Here is a 20,377-nt window from a genome sequence, read left to right as displayed (position 1 = left end):
TGCCATTTGGTCTGACCACCCTGAGCCACGGGATCGGGTTGCCACTACTACCCCCATCATCGCACTAAAGCCCGGATCCGGGTGCCCCACGGCCCAGGGGGCGAGTCAGCTTTTGGCGTAGTAGGCAGGATCGTGACCAACCCGCCACAAACGGGTATTGCGCGCCTGAAAAGAGACTGTTTCACTGTACTGAAAATGGCGCCCGCCCCAGCAGAACAGACGCCATAATGTGCGCGCCAAAAGACAACAGGAGGCCACCTGGGCCAGGTCCCAGAATGGCGCCAAAGAAGGAGCCCACCCCCAGCAACCATGAGTGCGGCAGTAGAGATGTCCATCAACGTGGGCGGGCGGCCCCTGAGAGTGATTGTCAGCAGATTGCCCCAAGACCACCCCCAACAGGGGCAGAAAGAGAAGAAAACGGAGGGGCAGGGTGTGGTTTGGATCAGTCTCACCAGACCACACCCGGAGATGGAGAGAGGAACCAGCTCCAGCACCCTGGCGAGAGGCCTGCTGCAGGCCGAATCCCCATGCAGCCTTACGGAGCTGATAGCACAGCTCCCCAAGGAGGACCCGGAGTTCATGCGGACTGCGCTGGAGGAGCTGGACCAGAGGATGGTCCGAGCGCAGCGGGACATCATCGCCGGGTGGAAGGAGGAGATGGCCCGGCGGGTCGTGACCCGGCCGCAGGAGATGCTGCCAACATCCCGCAGTGCGCTTGCCTCCGAGGACAGTGAGGGCAGACCGGAGGCCGAGGACGACGCCGCAGAGGAGGCTGCAGCAGAGGAGGCAGGTAACGGGGACGTCCCTACCCCGAGTCCGGAGATCGCGAGCCTGCCCCTGGATCCGGTCGCGGAGCCAGACACACCGGGAGCCGTCGCAGCCACCATGCTCCCGTCGCGTCCGCCTAGGCCCCAAGCCGCAAGCTCCGCCGCCGAACCCCGCCCCACGCCGTGCCCTCTGACCCCGGGCACGACCGGAAGCAGCCCGCCTCAGGCCTGGTCGCAAGGCCCGAGGCCCTCGGGCGTGTCTCGCCCGAGAGCACGCCCTGACCCAGCCATACCACCTCTGGGCGCGGACCTGTACGCCCAACATACGGGTCCAGATGGACAGCCCTTTCTCTGGCCGCCTGGATGGGTTAATCCTCGACAAAGGAGAGACCCGTCCACGGGGGCGGGAGCCCCGCTTCTGCCGCTAATACCTGCCCCAGAGCCTGTAGAAGTTCCCCAGTCCCCGATTGAAGACGCCCAGTATGAGTGGGACCCGACCAGAGAGGACCTGATCGGGTTCACTCAAGAGACGCGGGCGGACGCAGCCCGCAGGCGGGAGGCCTGCAGCCAACAGGTGGCGCTGTTTGAACGAGAGCAGCGGGAGCGGCGTGTGAGGCAGGAACAACTGCAGGCTCAGAGCGCCGAACAAAAGATGCGCACCCGGCGAGACCCCCAAGCCGCCCGCGGTCCCTGAGCCACCGGGACCGTAGTCAAGTTCCAGATGAAGCACGGCTGGGGTTTCATTAGAGACCCGAACACCATCAGCGATGTGTTCGTGACCCGGAGGGATGTAGAAAGCCACCTGCCGGAAGGTCATCGAGGGCGGGATCTATATCCAGGAGACGTGGTGTCCTACACCCGACACCGAGGCGTAAAGGGGTGGTACGCTCTCCATGTCCACAGAGTAGTAGAGGAGGAGGAGCAGCACTACTCAGCACCCGGATATCAAGAGGGCCCGGACGGGTCTGAAGACCACCGCTATGAGGAACAAGGCGCGTATGGAGCGTATCGCTACCAGTGAACAGTAGCATACCATTGTGTATAGTTACCCGACAGGGTACATGGGACTGTTTCAAATTTGAGAGTGGTCCCCGTTGGGACTGTTATGGGACTGTTACCTGTTAAAGTTGTCCCCTCCCTAAGTTACCTGGCTGAGGACTGAGAGCAGCCATCCCCTTCCCTACCTGGCCGAGGACTGAGAGCGGCCGTCCCTGTAAATAGTTGCGCTTCCTAAAGCGCCCCCTATTGGTTTTATAAAAAGGACTACAACGTTTATCTTATCTAGACTTTTGCACCTTTAAGAAGAATGAACACCTGGTTGCAAGTTGCACCGCGGCCAGTGCACAAGAAAATGTTTTACTTGAAAATGTTTTATATGAAAAGTTTTATATGCTGCTACATGATAATGAGAATGTTTTATATGACAAAAGAGTTCCGGTAGTATTAACAATTTCTTATAAAGAAAAGTGTTGACAAAGAGAAAGTGTTTCCCATAAAGGGAATTGGAAAATGTCGGCCGTTTGCAAATGTAAAAAGTTATTGAAAAAGTTTTGCATGTCTTGCATGTTTTGAATTGTGTTTTTGCTCTTTTCCAGCCCGAGGACGTGCTGTGGTTTACCAGGGGGGAATGTAGCGCCCCGAGGGTTCGGTTGCTACAGGGGTATTGCACCTCAAACAGAGGTGTGATATTCCACTTCCGGGTAAGGATGGCGTGTGGACCAGGGCTCAGTTAGCTGCATACACACACACACACACACACAGTGATGTAGGAGCAGATAGGGGTTGGGTTCTGAGCATAGGAAGGAGCTCATTGGGTGCTGGTCACCTGGGCTCAGACACAAAGAGGGAGGTATAAAAGGTGGGAGCCATCTTAGTTCAGGGTTCCGTTCAGTGGAGAAGTGACAGGGAGCAGAGGCTCTGTAGGAGCTCTGCTCAGAAGGCAGGCCTAGAGAAGAGGCCGGGGTCAGAGTGGAGGAGAGGAGAAGGAACAGGAAAGAAGGAGAAGAGACAGAGAAGTAGAAGGGCTCAGAAACAAGAAGGCAGAAGGGACCCTAAGAACCCACGTGATAACGGGTGAAGGGTCAGGCAGAATAAGGGTACCGGATCCCAAGTTGGTGGAGGTAAATTATCCCTCAGCCAAAGACCGGAGGTCGTGATCATCTATTGGTGCGACCCCCTGCTAAACCTGCTAGGAAGGCGCCATATAGGATAGCGGGAAGCGGGGGCCAACGCTTGCTCGCAGAGATCCGCGGCAGCTGGACAGAAGTTTGGTCACTGGTGGGGCACGAGAGGCCAGAGAAAGGATAGAAGGGAGTCCTGTGCCATACTCCTGAATTGCCTGGGGGTTGACCGAGCCTCTCACCTGGTGGACGCAGCACGGCTTGGGCAGTCATTACCGGCGGAAGTGACTTGGATAACAACTGTGAGTAAAAGACCCTGGACTGCATCATTGGACTCTGTGTACTTTCTGCTGCGCCTGCACCATCACCCCCATCCTCCACTTACACTGCCCTGAGGCTACACTCTTCCCGTGGGGAGTTATCCTACCCCTGTGCTGCACACCAACACCAGCCTCAGCGGTCGGCCTCGCAGCGGCAGTCATCCCTGACCGCAATCCACGGGTGGCGTAGTCGGACATTTAATTACAACAAATAGACTGCCATTTGGTCTGACCACCCTGAGCCACGGGATCGGGTTGCCACTACTACCCCCATCATCGCACTAACGCCCGGATCCGGGTGCCCCACGGCCCAGGGGGCGAGTCAACATCACCTATTGTGAGTGGTGGATCCTGGGTTATCTAGTGTATTTAGAGGTGTTATCAGTCATTGTACAGGAGGGGGAGGAGGTGAGCTGTGACATCACCTATTGTGGATGGTGGATGCTTTGTTATCTATACTGTATACATGTGTTACTTCCATTATAATCCTGCCTGTGATGATAACTTCATTACGGCTACTGCTGAGAAGTGATCTTTGCAGAACAGGAAGTGTCAGACAATTTTGAGGCTCAGAGTGAAAACTGCAAGATTTCTTGAATTTTTTTTTGTGGCATGGAAAATTAAAAATGAAAAAATTCTTAAAAAAAATATGTTTAATATAAAAACTGGATTCACACAATGGGTGTTATTCTGATAACACATTCTCCTTAAAGGGGTAGTAGTCCCTTTGGTACAATCCCTTCCTGTTATAAGGGTCACCAGGTATTGTACTCATCATAAGAGAATCCTTCAGCAATCAGCTGAAACCTGTCAACAAGTGTTCAATTTATCTGCAGCGCCCCTACAGGTGAAGTTTAGTATTGCACAGTTCTTATTAATAATCAATCAGTGTGTCTGTGGGGGGCCGGTCTTAGTATGATACGACCACAAGATATTTGCTGCACTTCTTACCTTGTCTCCCCGCTCTCCTCTGTTTCCTGGAAGACCCTGGGGGAAAAAAACAAGAAATATAAATCAGAATGTGCACTAAGTTATTGGCCATTGTACATACATGATCAGTGGAGTATTACTTACCGGGGGGCCGCGGTCTCCCTCTAATCCTGGACGGCCATCTTCTCCCTGTAGGAATTGAACATGTCAGTCTTTATGGAAGGACTTTGGATAAGGGGACGCGGGTTCTCCTGAATCCCACTATATACTAATGATAATGACTGGACAAAACTGATACATTGTATCACTGATACACATTAGGTGTCCGAGAACTGTGCAGCGGAGGGGAGTAGAGGCGGCATTACCAGATCGTGGACATTGTCATACATAGCACATAAGACTCCTACCCGTGGACCTGGATCTCCTCTCTCTCCTCTAGGACCCAATTGACCAATTCCTGGATCACCCTGGAAAAAAATAAGGATAATTCAGCACTTTTTTCACTCAGCTTGATGATAAATTTGTCCACTGGGGGGCAGTGTTTTATTCATTTAAAGGAACACTCCAAACAACACTGATACATTGTGTTGTTCCTGGTGCAGGCGGCTCAGTGTTGCCGGAGTGCACCTTTAATTCTTAAAGATGTTGTACTATGGCAAATAAAATGAGTGACAATCAATCCAGAAATAAGAGCTCTGACAACTGATTTCACTGCTTAAAGGGATATTCCTATCTCACGTCCCATCACTTTATGATCGGTGTGGGTTCAACCTCTCGGATCTGAAATAATCCTGAAAATGAGGGAGACTAAGTGCTGGTTCATGGCAGAAGCTCCTTCACAGTTTTCCTGTGCAGCGGCACCTCTGCTACCCACTGCGCAGAGGAACTGGGAGGAAACAGGACTGGTGGGGTCCCAGAGGTCGGACCCCCACCGATCATAAAATGTTGGTTTAAAGAAATATCACTGTATATACTTTAACCCTACCTTGTCCCCCTTTCCTCCTGGAGGTCCCGGAGGTCCCTGTAATGAAATTATGATATTAATACATTGACATACAATATATACCTACTAAATATAGTAAATTTTCAAGACGTGGGAGTTAGAAAAAGCCCAAAATACTGTGTATAACAGATGAAAAAGACGAGATAAGGTCCCTACCGACGGCCCAGCTGCCCCGGGTGGTCCCTGTGTTCCTGAATTCCCTTCTCTTCCAGGAAAACCGATCAGACCCTAAATAAAAGTTGGTAATAAAATGAACTAAAAAGCAAAATCAGTGAACGATATACTATTTGGATGTCTGTTTTAGTAGTACTCACCCTCTCACCAGGAGCACCAGAAGGCCCAGACTGCCCGGGTTCTCCTCTCTGACCTGGCTGACCCGGAGTCCCAGCAATTCCCTGCAGACCTGGTGGACCTGGAGGACCAGGCAACCCGAGATCACCCTAACAAAAAAAAGTCAAATTACTCAAAATTTGATGTAAAAGTATGTATTAGGGACACCAGAGCGACCTATTATCTGGGATTTACCTTCAAGCCGGGTGGTCCTTTCTGCCCTGCAGGCCCAGGGGAGCCAGCGCCAACTTCTCCCTGGAAATGTACAGGTTAATAAGAAATGTCCATGTCTGTCTAAGATTTGTGGTTCCAGGAGAAACCATATTTTTATGACTTACCTTATCTCCCTTAGGTCCAGAAGGTCCCTTGGAGCCCTGCAAATAGAAGACATCCGATCACTTTATGGGATTAGGAAGTTTAATTTTTTTTTTTACAATTGCCCAATATTTTTCCCCATTCAATAAATGGTCAAATATTTGCAAAAAATGCTGCATACAAGGGTTTACAAAATTAGAAAAACGTAACTGCTTTCTTCCAGAAACAGCGCCACTACTGTCCATGGTTGTGTCTGGTACTGCAACTCATTTATAGATGTAAATAAGCACCGCAAGGTACCAAATGCTACTGCTGCGTACCGAAAACGGCAATAATGTGATGTAATGGGTGATACAGGAGCAATAACAAAATAACAGTGGTGTTTTCAGAGCAGGTTGTGCAGAGGTCACTTACATCTTCTCCGGGGTCTCCAGTCTCTCCCTTTTTCCCTGGTTCCCCCTAGTGATAAAAGTAAGAAATATCATTTGCAGGTTCTAAAAAAGTTAGGCTTGCTGTAGATTTTGGGAATTCTTCAACTTCTTTAATAAATGTAAAATAAAATTCTAATATTTCTAAAAATAGCAGTAGATGCATATGACATGGTGTGCATCCAGAAAATGCACCGCTCCTAGTGTGATGCTAGTGCTCACAACGCTAAGCCAATCCGTGTTGTCCTCAAAACTCTAAGCCAATCCGTGTTGACCTCAGAACTCTAAACCAATCCGTGTTGATCTCAGAACTCTTAGCCAATCCGTGTTGATCTCAGAAGAACTCTGAGCCAATCAGTGTTGACCTCAGAACTCTTAGCCAATCCGTGTTGACCTCAGAACTCTAAGCCAATCTTTGCTGTCCTCAAAACTCTGAGCCAATCCGTGTTGACCTCAGAACTCTAAGCCAATCCGTGTTGACCTCAAAACTTGAAGTCAATCCGTGTTGACCTCAGAGCTCTAAGCCAATCCGTGTTTACCTCAGAACTCTTAGCCAATCCGTGTTGTCCTCAAAACTCTGAGCCAATCCGTGTTGACCTCAGAACTCTAAGCCAATCCGTGTTGACCTCAAAACTCGAAGTCAATCTGTGTTGACCTCAGAGCTCTAAGCCAATCCGTGTTGACCTCAGAACTCTAAGCCAATCTTTGCTGTCCTCAAAACTCTGAGCCAATCCGTGTTGACCTCAAAACTCGAAGTCAATCTGTGTTGACCTCAGAGCTCTAAGCCAATCCGTGTTGACCTCAGAACTCTAAGCCAATCTTTGCTGTCCTCAAAACTCTGAGCCAATCCATGTTGACCTCAGAACTCTAAGCCAATCCGTGTTGACCTCAGAACTCTAAGCCAATCCGTGTTGACCTCAAAACTCGAAGTCAATCTGTGTTGACCTCAGAGCTCTAAGCCAATCCGTGTTGACCTCAGAACTCTAAGCCAATCTTTGCTGTCCTCAAAACTCTGAGCCAATCCGTGTTGACCTCAGAACTCTAAGCCAATCCGTGTTGACCTCAGAACTCTAAGCCAATCCGTGTTGACCTCAAAACTCGAAGTCAATCCGTGTTGATCTCAGAACTCTAAGCCAATCCGTGTTGACCTCAAAACTCGAAGTCAATCTGTGTTGACCTCAGAACTCTAAGCCAATCTGATGCTTCTGCACTTCCTCCACCTCCTCCCCTCTCACAGCATGCAGTCTCAAAGACAAAGAGAGGCTGCAGCTGCACCCCATCATTTTTGTCTTCTATGTACTTATTACTCTAGATAGATTTTTTGGAGACTGAGAATGTTTCTAAAGAAAGGGGAAGACGAACTACAGACTGCTGGAAAGTGAGGACAATGCTACTTTCCCCATAAAAATAAAATACAAAGTTGCATTTGGAAATATTGGTTTTCTCACAATACTTACCCTCTCTCCTCTTGAACCTGGTAAGCCCCTGTCTCCTTTCTGACCCTGAAACACAACACAAGATATTACATCACTGTAATAACTGGGCAGGCACAGCTACGTGACTTTGATGTAAGGAATAACCATAACATAATTGTGGTAAGGAACAGGAAACAATTGTGCGATAGATAAATAGATGGATGGATGGATGGATGGATGGATAGATGACCTACCGGTTCACCCGGGGTTTCTTTGCCTTGGTCAGCGGGAGCGCCCTAGTAAAACATTAAACATGACGTGACTAATACAGAGAAAGCATATACTACTATGAGAGATGGGAGAATGTTTCATGTATAGTGCAAATTTTGTAAAAGACCACCTCTTCACAATTGCTGTGAAATTCACCATGTATTTAGCATACCTGCCATCTTCTTTAAGAAGACTTGGAATTGCAATTTTGGATGGTCTCTGATAGTTGTCACTGTATCATAGATCCTCTGGCCTCTAACGATAAGGAGATAACCCTGCTGACCCTGCCCTTAATGATAATGGTATGACTCTTCTGTCTACCATCTAATAATAATATTGAGGTGACTAGTGGCAATACCCAGAAAGGATAATGAGATTACCTGGTTTATCCCGCCTTTAATATTAATAATGAGGGAACTCTGACAATCTGACCCTCTATTGATAATTAGACTCTACTGACCCTGCCCTCTATTGGCAATGAGATGACTCTATTGACCCTGCCCTTTATTGACAATGAGATAACTCTACTGTCCCTGACCTCTATTGACAATGAGATGACTCTACTGACCCTGGCCTATATTGATGATGAGATGACTCTACTGACCCAGCCTCTATTGATGATGAGCTGACTCTACTGTCCCTGTTGTCTATTGATGATGAGATAACTCTACTGTCCCTGCCCTCTATTGATGATGATGAGATGACTCTACTGACCATGCCCACTATTTACAATGAGATGACTCTACTGACCCTGCCCTCTATTGGCAGTGATATGACTCTACTGACCCTGCACTCTATTGACAATGAGATAACTCTACTGTCCCTGACCTCTATTGACAATCAGATGACTCTACTGACCCTGGCCTATATTGATGATGAGATGACTCTACTGACCCAGCCTCTATTGATGAGCTGACTCTACTGTCCCTGTCCTCTATTGATGATGAGATGACTCTACTGTCCCTGCCCTCTATTGATGATGAGATGACTCTACTGACCCTGCCCACTATTGACAATGAGATGACTCTACTGACCCTGCCCTCTATTGACAATGAGATGACTCTACTGACCCTGCCCTCTATTCGCAGTGAGATGACTCTACTGACCCTGCCCTGTTATTCACAGTGAAATGACGCTACTGACCCTGCCCTGTTATTGACAATGAGATGACTCTACTGACCCTGCCCTCTATTGACAATGAGATGACTCTACTGACCCTGCCCTCTATTGACGATGAGATGACTCTACTGTCCCTGCCCTCTATTGATGAGATGACTCTACTGTCCCTGCCCTCTATTGAAGAGATGACTCTACTGTCCCTGCCCTCTTTTGATGATGAGATGACTCTACTGACCGTGCCCTCTATTGACAATAAGATGACTCTACTGACCCTGCCCTCTATTGACAATGAGATGACTCTACTGACTGCCGTCTTTTGACAATGAGATTAATCTACTGACCCTGCCCTCTATTGACAATGAGATGACTTTACTGATCCTGCCCTCTATTTACAATGAGATGAGTCTACTGACCCTCCCCTCTATTGACAATAAGATGACTCTACTGTCCCTGCCCTCTATTAATGAATAGATGACTCTAATGACCCTGCCCTCTAATTACAATCATATGACGCTGCTTACCCCACCCTTACTGATAATGAGATGACTCTACAGGAAATGTTACTCCATTGTGCGCATAAGAAGGAATATTTCCGATGCAAACTGTGTTGCAAAGGCATCAAAATCCAATACATTGTAATAAAAAAAAATCAAAATCCAATACATTGCAATATTGCAATATATATTAAGTATAGGCTTTCTGGGCATTCTGTGAATAGTAGTTCCCCGGCAGCTGGTAAGCCATATTTACCTTCTCTCCTTTTGGCCCTGGAGCACCAGCCACAAACTGAAAACAGATCAGATGGGTATAATTCATTATATGATTATATGGCTGCATGAAAAATCAACACGTTTTCTGCAAACCTCTTGCTATCTATGGGGATGTAAAAAACATAATTCATTCTATCTATGGGAATCTGTAAGGCCATCGCCAGTGTGCCAATCCTACATTACAATATAAATGTACAACAGTCTAAAGGGTTAAATCTAATTATACAAAGAAGCTAAAAGTCACTACTCACTTCCCCGGGAGTGCCAGCTTCTCCTGGTTCTCCTTTGGATCCTGCGGGGCCTGAAGGACCTGAAACACCCTGACATCAAAAAAGATTAATGAACTTAGCGAAATAATTACATAAAATGTTAAAATGCAATATTAAAGCATCTGTCTATGTGCAGGAACTGTCTTAGGTTGGAAAGTGGATAGGCTTTTAAAGGCTCTTTGTTTCCTGTGCATTTAAGTTTGATGTGATCTGTGGTCATAAATCAGCTGTGAAAAGCTCAGAAAAGGACATATAAAAGAGTTACAAACTCTTCTCCCTCATCAGAACAAGCTCACTGATGGATTCTCAGTTAACTCATTCTGCAGCCAGCAATAGACGATGCCGCTCAAGAACTATTCGAGGCAAACGGTGCAAACTTTTTTTTTTATGAAACCCATACATTTAAGTAAGAAAAAAAAATTTCCATTTAATTCAACGTCAATTCACACACGTTTTTTCAGTGGCCATTGAACAAAAAATTGAAGCCTTATAACAGAAAATCTTGATAGATACCATCTTCCCCGGAAGTCCAGGTTCTCCGTCTTTCCCCGGTAGGCCGTCTCTGCCCGGTAGTCCATTTTTTCCTGCTTCCCCCTAGAAAAAATATACATAACCCAATGTTTTTACTTCTTTATGTGACTGACAGCCGGAAGCTACAGAGCTACGGCTGCATCCTGCCCTGATACTTACCGCTAAGCCTGGGACTCCGGCAGGTCCTTGTGGGCCCTAAGAATGGAAAGAAACCAAAAAATATGAAATAACATAAGAACAATGGAAGATGCTATGTATCATGTATCCAGCCGAATCTGTAAGACTCTATCTTGTGTGGTGGCCACTGGGAACACTTTGGCACCAAGTTAGGACTCCTCAACTATGGACTTTGATGAATTCTATACTATTCTAGATACTTGGATATCAGGAGACTTGTAAGGGAGTAGTAATGGGAAGTAAGGTGATGGTAGGTGAGATGGCGTCTCAGGTGCAGCGGAGAACACTCAATTACTTATCGATATCAGTCCTTACCAATATTCCAGGAGGTCCAGGCAAACCAGGAGGTCCAGCAACGCCGGGCGGACCCGGCAAACCCTAATAAACAGAACCAAAGTGATACTAAGAAACTGCAGGAAATGGAGAAAACGATGATAGATAGATAGATAGATAGATAGATAGAGGGATAGATAGATAGATAGATAATAGATAGATAGAGGGATAGATAGATAGAGGGATAGATAGATAGATAGATAATAGATAGATAGATAGATAGATAGATAGATAGAGGGATAGATAATAGATAGATAGATAGATAGATAGATAGATAACAGATAGATAGATAATAGATAGATAGATAATAGATAGATAGATAATAGATAGATAATAGATAGATAACAGATAGATAGATAATAGATAGATAGATAATAGATAATAGATAGATAGATAGATAGATAGATAGATGATAGATAGATAGATAGAGGGATAGATAATAGATAGAGGGATAGATAGAGGGATAGATAGAGGGATAGATAGATAGATAGATAGATAATAGATAGATAGATAATAGATAGATAGATAGAGGGATAGAGGGATAGATGATAGATAGATAGATAGATAGATAATAGATAGATAGATAGATAATAGATAGATAGATAGATAGATAGATAGATAGATAGATAGATAGATAGATAGATAGATAGATAGATAGATAGAGACAGTACCATATAAAAAGTGCTGGGAGGGTTTAAAGAAGGAAAGGGAAGGGAAAGGAAAAGAAAGGGAAGGAAAGAGAAAGGAAAACGAAAAGAAAAGGGAAAGGAAAAGGAAAGAAGAGGGAAATTGAAAAGTAAAATGAAAGCAAGGGAAACAGAAAGGGAAAGGAAATGGAAAGAAAAAAAAAAGGAAAGGGAAATGGGAAAGTAAAGTAAAAGGAAAGCAAAGGGAATGGAAAGGAAACTAAAGGGGATGGGAAAGGAAAAAAAGGGAAAGGTAAAGGAAAGTTCTGCATTAAATGGTCAGTGAGTCCCATCTGCTCTCGTACTGTATATGTACATGATAAATGTTGGGGCTCCGCTTAGTACCCCTTCTCTGTTATCGAGAGGAGAGGCTTGTTATTCAGACTCCCACAATGGAGGACTGATGGATGTGGTCATTCATGACCAAGTTGGAAAATCATTGTACATCATGCAATAATAATATTTTTTCCAGGTAGAACAATCCTCGACAGAAAACAAGATCAATAAAGCAGATTTAATGGGGGGGGGGGGAGTAAAAAATTAATAGGAAGACAGAACTCACCCTGACGCTCGGCCCGGGTTCTCCTGGAGTGCCCTGCAATAATAATATTATGTTACATGAATGGACTATATATACTGTACATGTGTATGTATGCTTATATACATATATACATATATGTTGTTTTTCATGCTCATGAATATTGACATACCTTCAATCCAGCTGGTCCGGGGGGGCCCTATTACAGGAAAAATAAAGCAGAATGAAGAGTTACTTTAATGTCCGCTTGATACAAGCAGTGATATTATGTGGATGTTTTCTTATATGCCTATAGCCTATAGCATAGATATGCAGTGACTGTGTGCGGGCTCGCTGTCTCGGGGCTGCCCTTATAGTCAGGTTGTCGTGATTTACAGGACATATATGAATGTGGCGCATAGCTACGAGCGTCGTGTATACGTACCGGAGGACCCTGCTGACCTGGCTCTCCTGGATTTCCCTGGAACGGCACCATGAACAATCAGTAGAGTAACATACCGGGGTCACATACACCAAATATCTGGCTTGTTATCACACTATATTGACTGGGTTATGCTCATGCTAAAATGATAGATTCTGACAAATTACAATATTATATATTGGTTCGGTCAGGCACGGAGCCGGAGGGGCCCCATATGAAGAGCCGGAGGGGCCCCATATGCAGAGCCGGAGGGGCCCCATATGAAGAGCCGGTGCTATAAAGGACATGATAGCTGGGGGCCCTGTTACAGATTTTGCATTAGGGTCCAGGACCCTAACTCAATTATGAGCATATATACTCTATATACTATAGAATAGGGACGGCAGTGCCCTGTAATTTGGAATAATCGGGGAGGGAAGATGCTATATTTTATTAACTATTTAACCCTTTATGCAACATATTGATTCTGCAGCCAGATATTTGGAGGATTTGTATCTGTGGCACATCTAGGCCGCGCTCTGATGATACGACTGCGTTCACACTACAAGCTACACGTGACTGACTGTATCTCTTCTCCCATTGTCATACGTTACTGCTATACAGAAAGTCAGTGTAGCCGCGATATAATAATGTTCTAACAAGAAAAGGTGCAATTCCCAGACAACACATACAAAGTAGCTAATGATTTATACCGCAGACTGTAATTAATAAAACACATGATGTATTTAGTATTTTTTTAGTTTATATATTTATATTATTAACATTTAATTCTACATGAAAATAATTGATACATTCAACCAGCAATACAAAGCTTAGCCACATGGTGTGCTGTTTTGGATCAGTGAAGGAGCACAGAGCTATCAGTAGAGATGAGCGGTGTTCGACTAGAACTGTTCGCCAATCTCAAATTCGAGCTGTTTTGGGCGGTGTTCGAGTTGTTCGACGAACCCGAACGATTTGCAAAAAATTCGGCTGTTCGAGGTTATGTTCGATAACTGTTCGTGCACCAAAAGCGTGTCCTGCATGTCTGGTGCTATTTAGAGCACCAATCATGCAGGGATTGTCTGCCACTCACTGTAATGCCACAGCCATGGTGGTTGTGGCATTACAGTGATTGCCCAAATCGATGGGAACAGTGCCAACAGTGAAACATGAAAAGCCGGCAATTCAGCAGCGGCATACACCGGTACCCGACAATTTAGAACCGAAAGAATAGAGCTTCACACATAGATTAGATAGATAGAAACATGTCAGTCACATATATAATAAGTACAGTGAAAGTGCTGCTTACTGTACTTGTCATTTAGCGTAAAGGATTTATCAAAAAAAATAATAGTGTTTTCAGGCACCGTCTCTTTAAAAAAGCCGGCCGGCAATTCAGCATCTGTACCCGACAATTTATAACAGACAGAATAGAGCTTCACACATAGATTAGATAGATAGAAACATGTCAGTCACATATATATGAAGTACAGTGATAGTGTTGGTTACTGTACTTGTCATTTAGTATTAAAATAAAGGATTTATTATTAAAAAAATTGGCGTGGGGTTCCCCTTAATTTTAGGCTCTAGCGGAGGTTAAGCAGACGGCTGGGGCAGATGTTTGAAGCCTGGGAAGGGGGTAATACCCACGGAGCTTCCCAGGCTACTAATATCAGCCCCCAGCTGAATACATAGCCTTTACTAGCCGTCACGCCCATTCCAGCTGAAGCCAACGATCTCCTGCAATAAAAGAAAAATAATAAAGCAACCTCATCCTTACCTTTCCATGGTTCCCACGACAGCTTCAGCTCTGCTACATCGAGATGACAGGCTGGACCGCAGCAGAACGCTGCCATCCAGCCTCTCATCCCGCAGACACTGAGAAGCGCAGGCTTGCTTGCGCTGCTCAGCGTCTCTCTGTGACGACATCCAGATGAGCCGAGTTCATGTCCAATGAACTCATCTCACCTCATGCACGTCACTGACAGCGTGGGAAAATTCTCACGCTGAAGTGCTGAGTGCAGGAGAATTCTCCCACGCTGTCAGTGATGTGCATGAGGTGAGCTCATGTCCAATGAACTCAGCTCACCTCCTGCACGTCACTGACAGCGTGGGAAAATTCTCCTGCAATCAGCGCTTCAGCGTGAGAATTTTCCCACGCTGTCAGTGACGTGCATGAGGTGAGCCGAGTTCATTGGACATGAACTCGGCTCATCTGGATGTCGTCACAGAGAGACGCTGAGCAGCGCAAGCAAGCCTGCGCTTCTCAGTGTCTGCGGGATGACAGGCTGGATGGCAGCGTTCTGCTGCGGTCCAGCCTGTCATCTCGATGTAGCAGAGCTGAAGCTGTCGTGGGAACCATGGAAAGGTAAGGATGAGGTTGCTTTATTATTTTTCTTTTATTGCAGGAGATCGTTGGCTTCAGCTGGAATGGGCGTGATGGTAAGTATGGTTTAATTTAGAACAATAAAGGATTGTGTCTTTATTTCAATTAAAGGACTTTATTCTGGGTGTTTGTGTTTTTTTTAACTTTGACTATGGGGTTAGTAATGGGGGTGTCTTATAGACGCCTCTCCATTACTAACCTGGGCTTGATGTCAGCTGGCATTATAAGCTGACATCAACCCCAACCCTATTACCCCCTGCCACCGCACCAGGGCAGCGTGGAAGAGCGAGGCTAAGTGCCAGAATTGGCGCATCCTATGAATGCGCCATTTCTGGGGCGGCTGACGGCTGGTGTTTCTAGCCTGGGAGGGGGCCAATATTCATGGCTCCCTTCCTGGGCTATTAATATCAGCCCCCAGCTGTCTGCCTAGCCTTTGCTAGCTATTAAATTAGGGGGGACCCCACGTCATTTTTTTGGGGGGGTCCCCATTTTAATAGCTAGTAAAGGCTATGTATTCAGCTGGGGGCTGATATTAGTAGCCTGGGAAGCTCCGTGGGTATTACCCCCTTCCCAGGCTTCAAACATCTGCCCCAGCCGTCTGCTTAACCTCCGCTAGAGCCTAAAATTAAAGGGAACCCCACGCCAATTTTTTTAATAATAAATCCTTTATTTTAATACTAAATGACAAGTACAGTAACCAACACTATCACTGTACTTCATATATATGTGACTGACATGTTTCTATCTATCTAATCTATGTGTGATGCTCTATCTTTCTGTTCTAAATTGTCGGGTACCGCTGCTGAATTGCCGGCCGGCTTTTTTAAAGAGACAGTGCATGAAAACACTATTATTTTTTTAAATAAATCCTTTACACTAAATGACAAGTACAGTAAGCAACACTATCACTGTACTTATTATATATGTGACTGACATGTTTCTATCTATCTAATCTATGTGTGAAGCTCTATTCTTTCTGTTCTAAATTGTCGGGTACAGATGCTGAATTGCCGGCCGGCTTTTTTAAAGAGACGGTGCATGAAAACACTATTATTTTTTTTGATAAATCCTTTACACTAAATGACAAGTACAGTAAGCAACACTGTCACTGTGCTTCTTATATGTGTGACTGACATGTTTCTATCTATCTAATCTATGTGTGATGCTCTATTCCTTCTTGTCTAAATTGTCGGGTACCGGTGTATGCCGCTGCTGAATTTGCCGGCCGGCTTTTTTAAAGAGAGTGTCTTCTGAGCAGTTTGTCAGCTTTTGGACACCTTTGCAGGTGTTTTCTATGTGTTTCTATGTGTTTTTGTTTGCCTGCCATTGGTTTTAACGGTGTTCGACGGTGTTCTAAGGTGTTCGACGAACAGTTCGACGAACAGTTCCTCGAACATCCCGGTGTTCGACGAACCGAACCGAACCCGAACACTACGGGGGTGGCTCAACACTAGCTATCAGTATAAGGCACCACCTAGTGGTGGACATGTGTAGTGCAGCAACTCACTTTTTTTTTTTCTTTGCAAAACAGATAATGCAGACAAAGGATATACAGTACGAAAGTGGAAAAATAAGGAATATTACATCTTTATATTGGAAGGAGTGCACTTCTTGGAGAATTTTGGAAGTTCTAGTGAACGACGGGACTGCTAGCTATACATTCATATGCATCAGAGAATTGCACCTTATATGTAGACATATTGCAGCGCCAGCTGTATTATCACTGCTGAACAGTTATTATAGCAGCATATATAATGTCAGACATGCCACATGCAAGGCATAAAGGCGGAGGTTATGAGGGACACCTACCGGTCGGCCGAGCACTCCGGGGAAGCCTGGCATGCCCTGCGGATATTAATTCAAGCCGAATGATTAGTAGGGTGAGGCACCCAGAGCCCAGATCAATGCATTATAAGTGACCACATGAAGAGACCGGGTTTAGCACGCTAAGCCCATGCACAAGCCCAGGGCCCGAAGGGCAACTATCCTCCGGGATTTACTTACAGCTGGGCCTCGAAGCCCACTAATGCCCTTCTCGCCCTACAATGAAGGGAATGGACACAAAACAGGAAGACGTAATGCAGGTCACATAGGAAGAACCATGTCGACACCGGACAGGTCAGTAGAACATGGTGTACAGTCCCGTTTGTCTTACTTTATCACACAATGCTCCAATCTGTCATCAGCTATGTCTGTATGTACTGTATGGTCCTACAGGGAAAGCTGTCAATCACTGATTAGGACTGCCCACTGGACTCTTAAGGTTCTCTTTGAATTTTGGCAGCTTGCAGTCCCCACAAGGGGGAGCTCAGCTATGTAAACTGATATGTCATTGAACACTAAGCAGTGAGCTCCCCCTAGTGGTGGCTGCAGGCGGACAGAAAATATAACTCATCTATGTAGGGGACTTGTACGTGGAGTTATCGGATGCCACTGGTGGAGTCTTACCATTGGTGCAATCTCCCATACACTTAGTTTATAAAAGATTTAATGGAACCGGAAGCGCACGTTAGTTGTAAAAATACTTAAAGGAGTTGTAAAGTGTTAGTAGAACATGGCCGCTTTCTTCCTTCTATCCATGGGTTGTGTCTAGTACTGCGGCTCTTCCCTATTGAAGTCGATACCAGACACAACCTTAAGATGGGTGTGGAAGAGGGCGGCCATGGACACAACTCTTTAATTCCATCACGTGTGAATTGGTTATATATTCCACTTGGACAAACCCCTTCTTAAATGTAATAGTGCCCCATAGAAAAAAAAAACCTTATACCTACCTCCCGCACTGATGGCGATTCCGGCAATGTCCGTACCGGGTCTGCCGGCAGTCGGGTGACATTGTTGTGTCACGTGAGGGCTGCACTGATTGGCTGCAGCGCTCATAATTCTGTCAGAGAAGACAGACGTCTGATGGAAATATGAGCGCTGCGGCCTGTATTAACTTTTACAAATCTGTGGAGTGGTGACCTTAAAGGGGGTGTTTCCATCTCCAAGATCCTATCCCAATAAGTAGTAGGTGTAATAATAATATTATTAGCAAATACCTCCAATTAGAAATGTAGTATAGTTCTTCTGATTCGCTATTTCGCTTACCCTAGGTGCAGGACGTTTGAGTAGCTTAAGTATCCATGGTTACGAGCACTTATATAGTGACAGTTAGTTAGTTGCTAATGGTCGTAACCATGGATATCTAAGCTTCTGCAATGCCCTGCACATGGGGTAAGCAACATAGCGAATCAGAAGAACTATACTACATTTCTAATTAGAGGTATTTGCTAATATTATTATTATTACACTTACTACATTTTGGGATAGAATTCTGGAGATGGGAATACCCCTTTAACATCTGACGTTGATGGCCTGAGTATGAACCGTGATGTCTAGACCGGCTGCAGGTCTCCGGTCCTGAACTGAACAGCCTTATAGACATATATGGGGCTTCTGAGCTCAGATCTGTAAACCCGCGACCGCTCCAGACATCATGGTCCGTATTCTGACCATAAAGGTCAGATGTGTGAACCGGCAGTCAGCTGAGAACAACATAAAACCCTCCACCCAACCCCGGGGTCATAGCGGATGGACCCCATCAGTCACTTACAGAAAAGTATCATATAATCCTCTTTAATGAAGCAGGTTATTAACTTGCATAGAAAAAAAAGTTATTTTGTTGTGTCTTACAGGAAATGAGGGGCAGAGATAAAACCTGGGGTGGAAGATGCTTTATGGGCTCCCAGCCTGGCATTGAGAACCTATGGACATAAAGTCCAAATATGGATGAGAAGATGATTGCCGGCAGGTTCCTATGGGGATGGGACAATTATTCACACAAGTATCAATATATGAATCCATAATTCCTTCTTATGACATACCGGCTTTCCTTCGGGCCCCGCTAGTCCTCTCTCTCCTGGGGCTCCCTAGAAAAAAACGTCACTTAGTACGGACACACCCGGTGACACTTAAAGGCCGTGTCCACTTTCACAACAACCTCTTTAACCAATTGCATCTAAAACGTAGAACGAAACAACTTTACACTTTCCGGTCATTTTCTGTATACAGCTCCTGTGCAGATTAATGTGTCTCCATGGTAACAGACAGCAAACAAACTGTGTAGTCTGATTCTCCTTCCCTTACTCTATCCGCTACTTTTTGCCACTTCAGGTAGCAGGAAATATCACTTTATGATCAGACTACACTGGGTTTGTTTGTAGTCTGTTACCATGGAGACACATAGGTGTGCACAGGAGCTGAAGACGCAAAATAATAGATTTTAACTCAAATTGTTGTGCAAAGTTGTTTGATTTTTCATATTAGATGGGACATGGAAATATTAAAAAAAAACTCACTGGGGCGCCATCCTTTCCCCTCTCTCCTTGGTCACCTCTATCTCCTTTAGGACCTTCTGTTCCCTGAAAAAAAAAAAAAAAACATCAAAAATTATAATTTTTTTCATATAATATATACTTTCTTTTTAAGCGTGGAATTTTCACAATTTGACAATGGCGATACAAATGTCAAATTGGTACAGAGCTAGAATTCTCCTGCACTGACAATGTAGTCACCACTAGAGGGAGCCTGTGAGGTTACTGTAGACTGCTCATACATTGAGCTCTGTAATAACAGTGTATGCTGTGAGCTCCCTCTAGTGGTGGCTCCAGGCATCCAGAATTTGGCAATTTATCTTCAGCTTTATTGCAGGGGATTTGGAGCTTTGTATCAAAAAAAAAAAAAAAGCTCTGAACTTTAAAATATATATTACGCAATGATCAGCACAGAATTCTGATCATATAAACTACAAGGTGGTAAAATGCAGACAAATGTGAACATAACTGTTGTCACTGCTGAAAATCTATCAGGGACGTTTGGGTGGAAATTAAATAATGAAATTAATTCAAAGCCATGAAAGAGACCCCTAGTGGAGTGGACAAAAGAAGGTAGAAGACCTCTCTATAGACTTACGACTACAACCAGACCTTATCTCCTTTGGGTCCTTTCTCGCCATCTTCTCCAGGGTCGCCCTACCAAGGAAGAATCACAGCAGAAATTACAGACGTCCCTCTATTATTAGGTACGTGAAGTATCTCAACGTGGTGTGATATGGAGGTAAGTTCTGCTGATAGACTGACCATGACTCCCTTGGGTCCCGGTAGTCCTCTTTCTCCACGTGGCCCAGTGGAAATTAATTCTACAGCTTCTCCCTTAATAGGAATACAAAAAAAAGATATTGGCTTAAAAGAAATGCAATAAGATACATAAGATAAAAAAAGTCTCAA

At 45.2% G+C, this 20,377-nt stretch overlaps 1 protein-coding gene across 3 annotated transcripts in view; it reads right to left on the bottom strand.

Moving 5' to 3' along the window:
* The window catches only part of COL7A1 (collagen type VII alpha 1 chain), a 158,344-nt gene that overhangs the window by 29,645 nt on the left and 108,322 nt on the right, over nt 1-20,377 (bottom strand). For 2 of the 3 annotated variants that reach the window (XM_073644915.1, XM_073644917.1), the window contains exons 78-101: nt 20,231-20,302; nt 20,078-20,122; nt 19,451-19,513; nt 18,977-19,021; nt 16,920-16,955; nt 12,746-12,781; nt 12,494-12,520; nt 12,346-12,378; nt 11,080-11,142; nt 10,747-10,782; nt 10,570-10,650; nt 10,039-10,107; nt 9,768-9,803; nt 7,883-7,924; nt 7,671-7,715; nt 6,200-6,244; nt 5,809-5,844; nt 5,666-5,725; nt 5,455-5,580; nt 5,297-5,368; nt 5,123-5,158; nt 4,545-4,604; nt 4,282-4,326; nt 4,159-4,194 (exon numbers count right to left, since the gene is read on the bottom strand). In XM_073644915.1, coding sequence (XP_073501016.1) covers nt 4,159-4,194; nt 4,282-4,326; nt 4,545-4,604; nt 5,123-5,158; nt 5,297-5,368; nt 5,455-5,580; nt 5,666-5,725; nt 5,809-5,844; nt 6,200-6,244; nt 7,671-7,715; nt 7,883-7,924; nt 9,768-9,803; nt 10,039-10,107; nt 10,570-10,650; nt 10,747-10,782; nt 11,080-11,142; nt 12,346-12,378; nt 12,494-12,520; nt 12,746-12,781; nt 16,920-16,955; nt 18,977-19,021; nt 19,451-19,513; nt 20,078-20,122; nt 20,231-20,302 — 1,245 coding nt within the window. Of the gene's footprint in view, nt 1-4,158; nt 4,195-4,281; nt 4,327-4,544; nt 4,605-5,122; nt 5,159-5,296; nt 5,369-5,454; nt 5,581-5,665; nt 5,726-5,808; nt 5,845-6,199; nt 6,245-7,670; nt 7,716-7,882; nt 7,925-9,767; nt 9,804-10,038; nt 10,108-10,569; nt 10,651-10,746; nt 10,783-11,079; nt 11,143-12,345; nt 12,379-12,493; nt 12,521-12,745; nt 12,782-16,919; nt 16,956-17,114; nt 17,151-18,976; nt 19,022-19,450; nt 19,514-20,077; nt 20,123-20,230; nt 20,303-20,377 lie in introns of all 3 variants that reach the window. The other variant, XM_073644916.1, reaches the window with a different exon arrangement.

Source organism: Phyllobates terribilis, unplaced genomic scaffold (assembly GCF_046119375.1).
Source record: "Phyllobates terribilis strain yellow unplaced genomic scaffold, ASM4611937v1 Scaffold_8__6_contigs__length_399053987, whole genome shotgun sequence".
Classification (NCBI taxonomy): domain Eukaryota; kingdom Metazoa; phylum Chordata; class Amphibia; order Anura; family Dendrobatidae; genus Phyllobates; species Phyllobates terribilis.
Note: the sequence above shows the minus strand (reverse complement) of the source record. Positions and strands in the feature narration are given on the sequence as shown.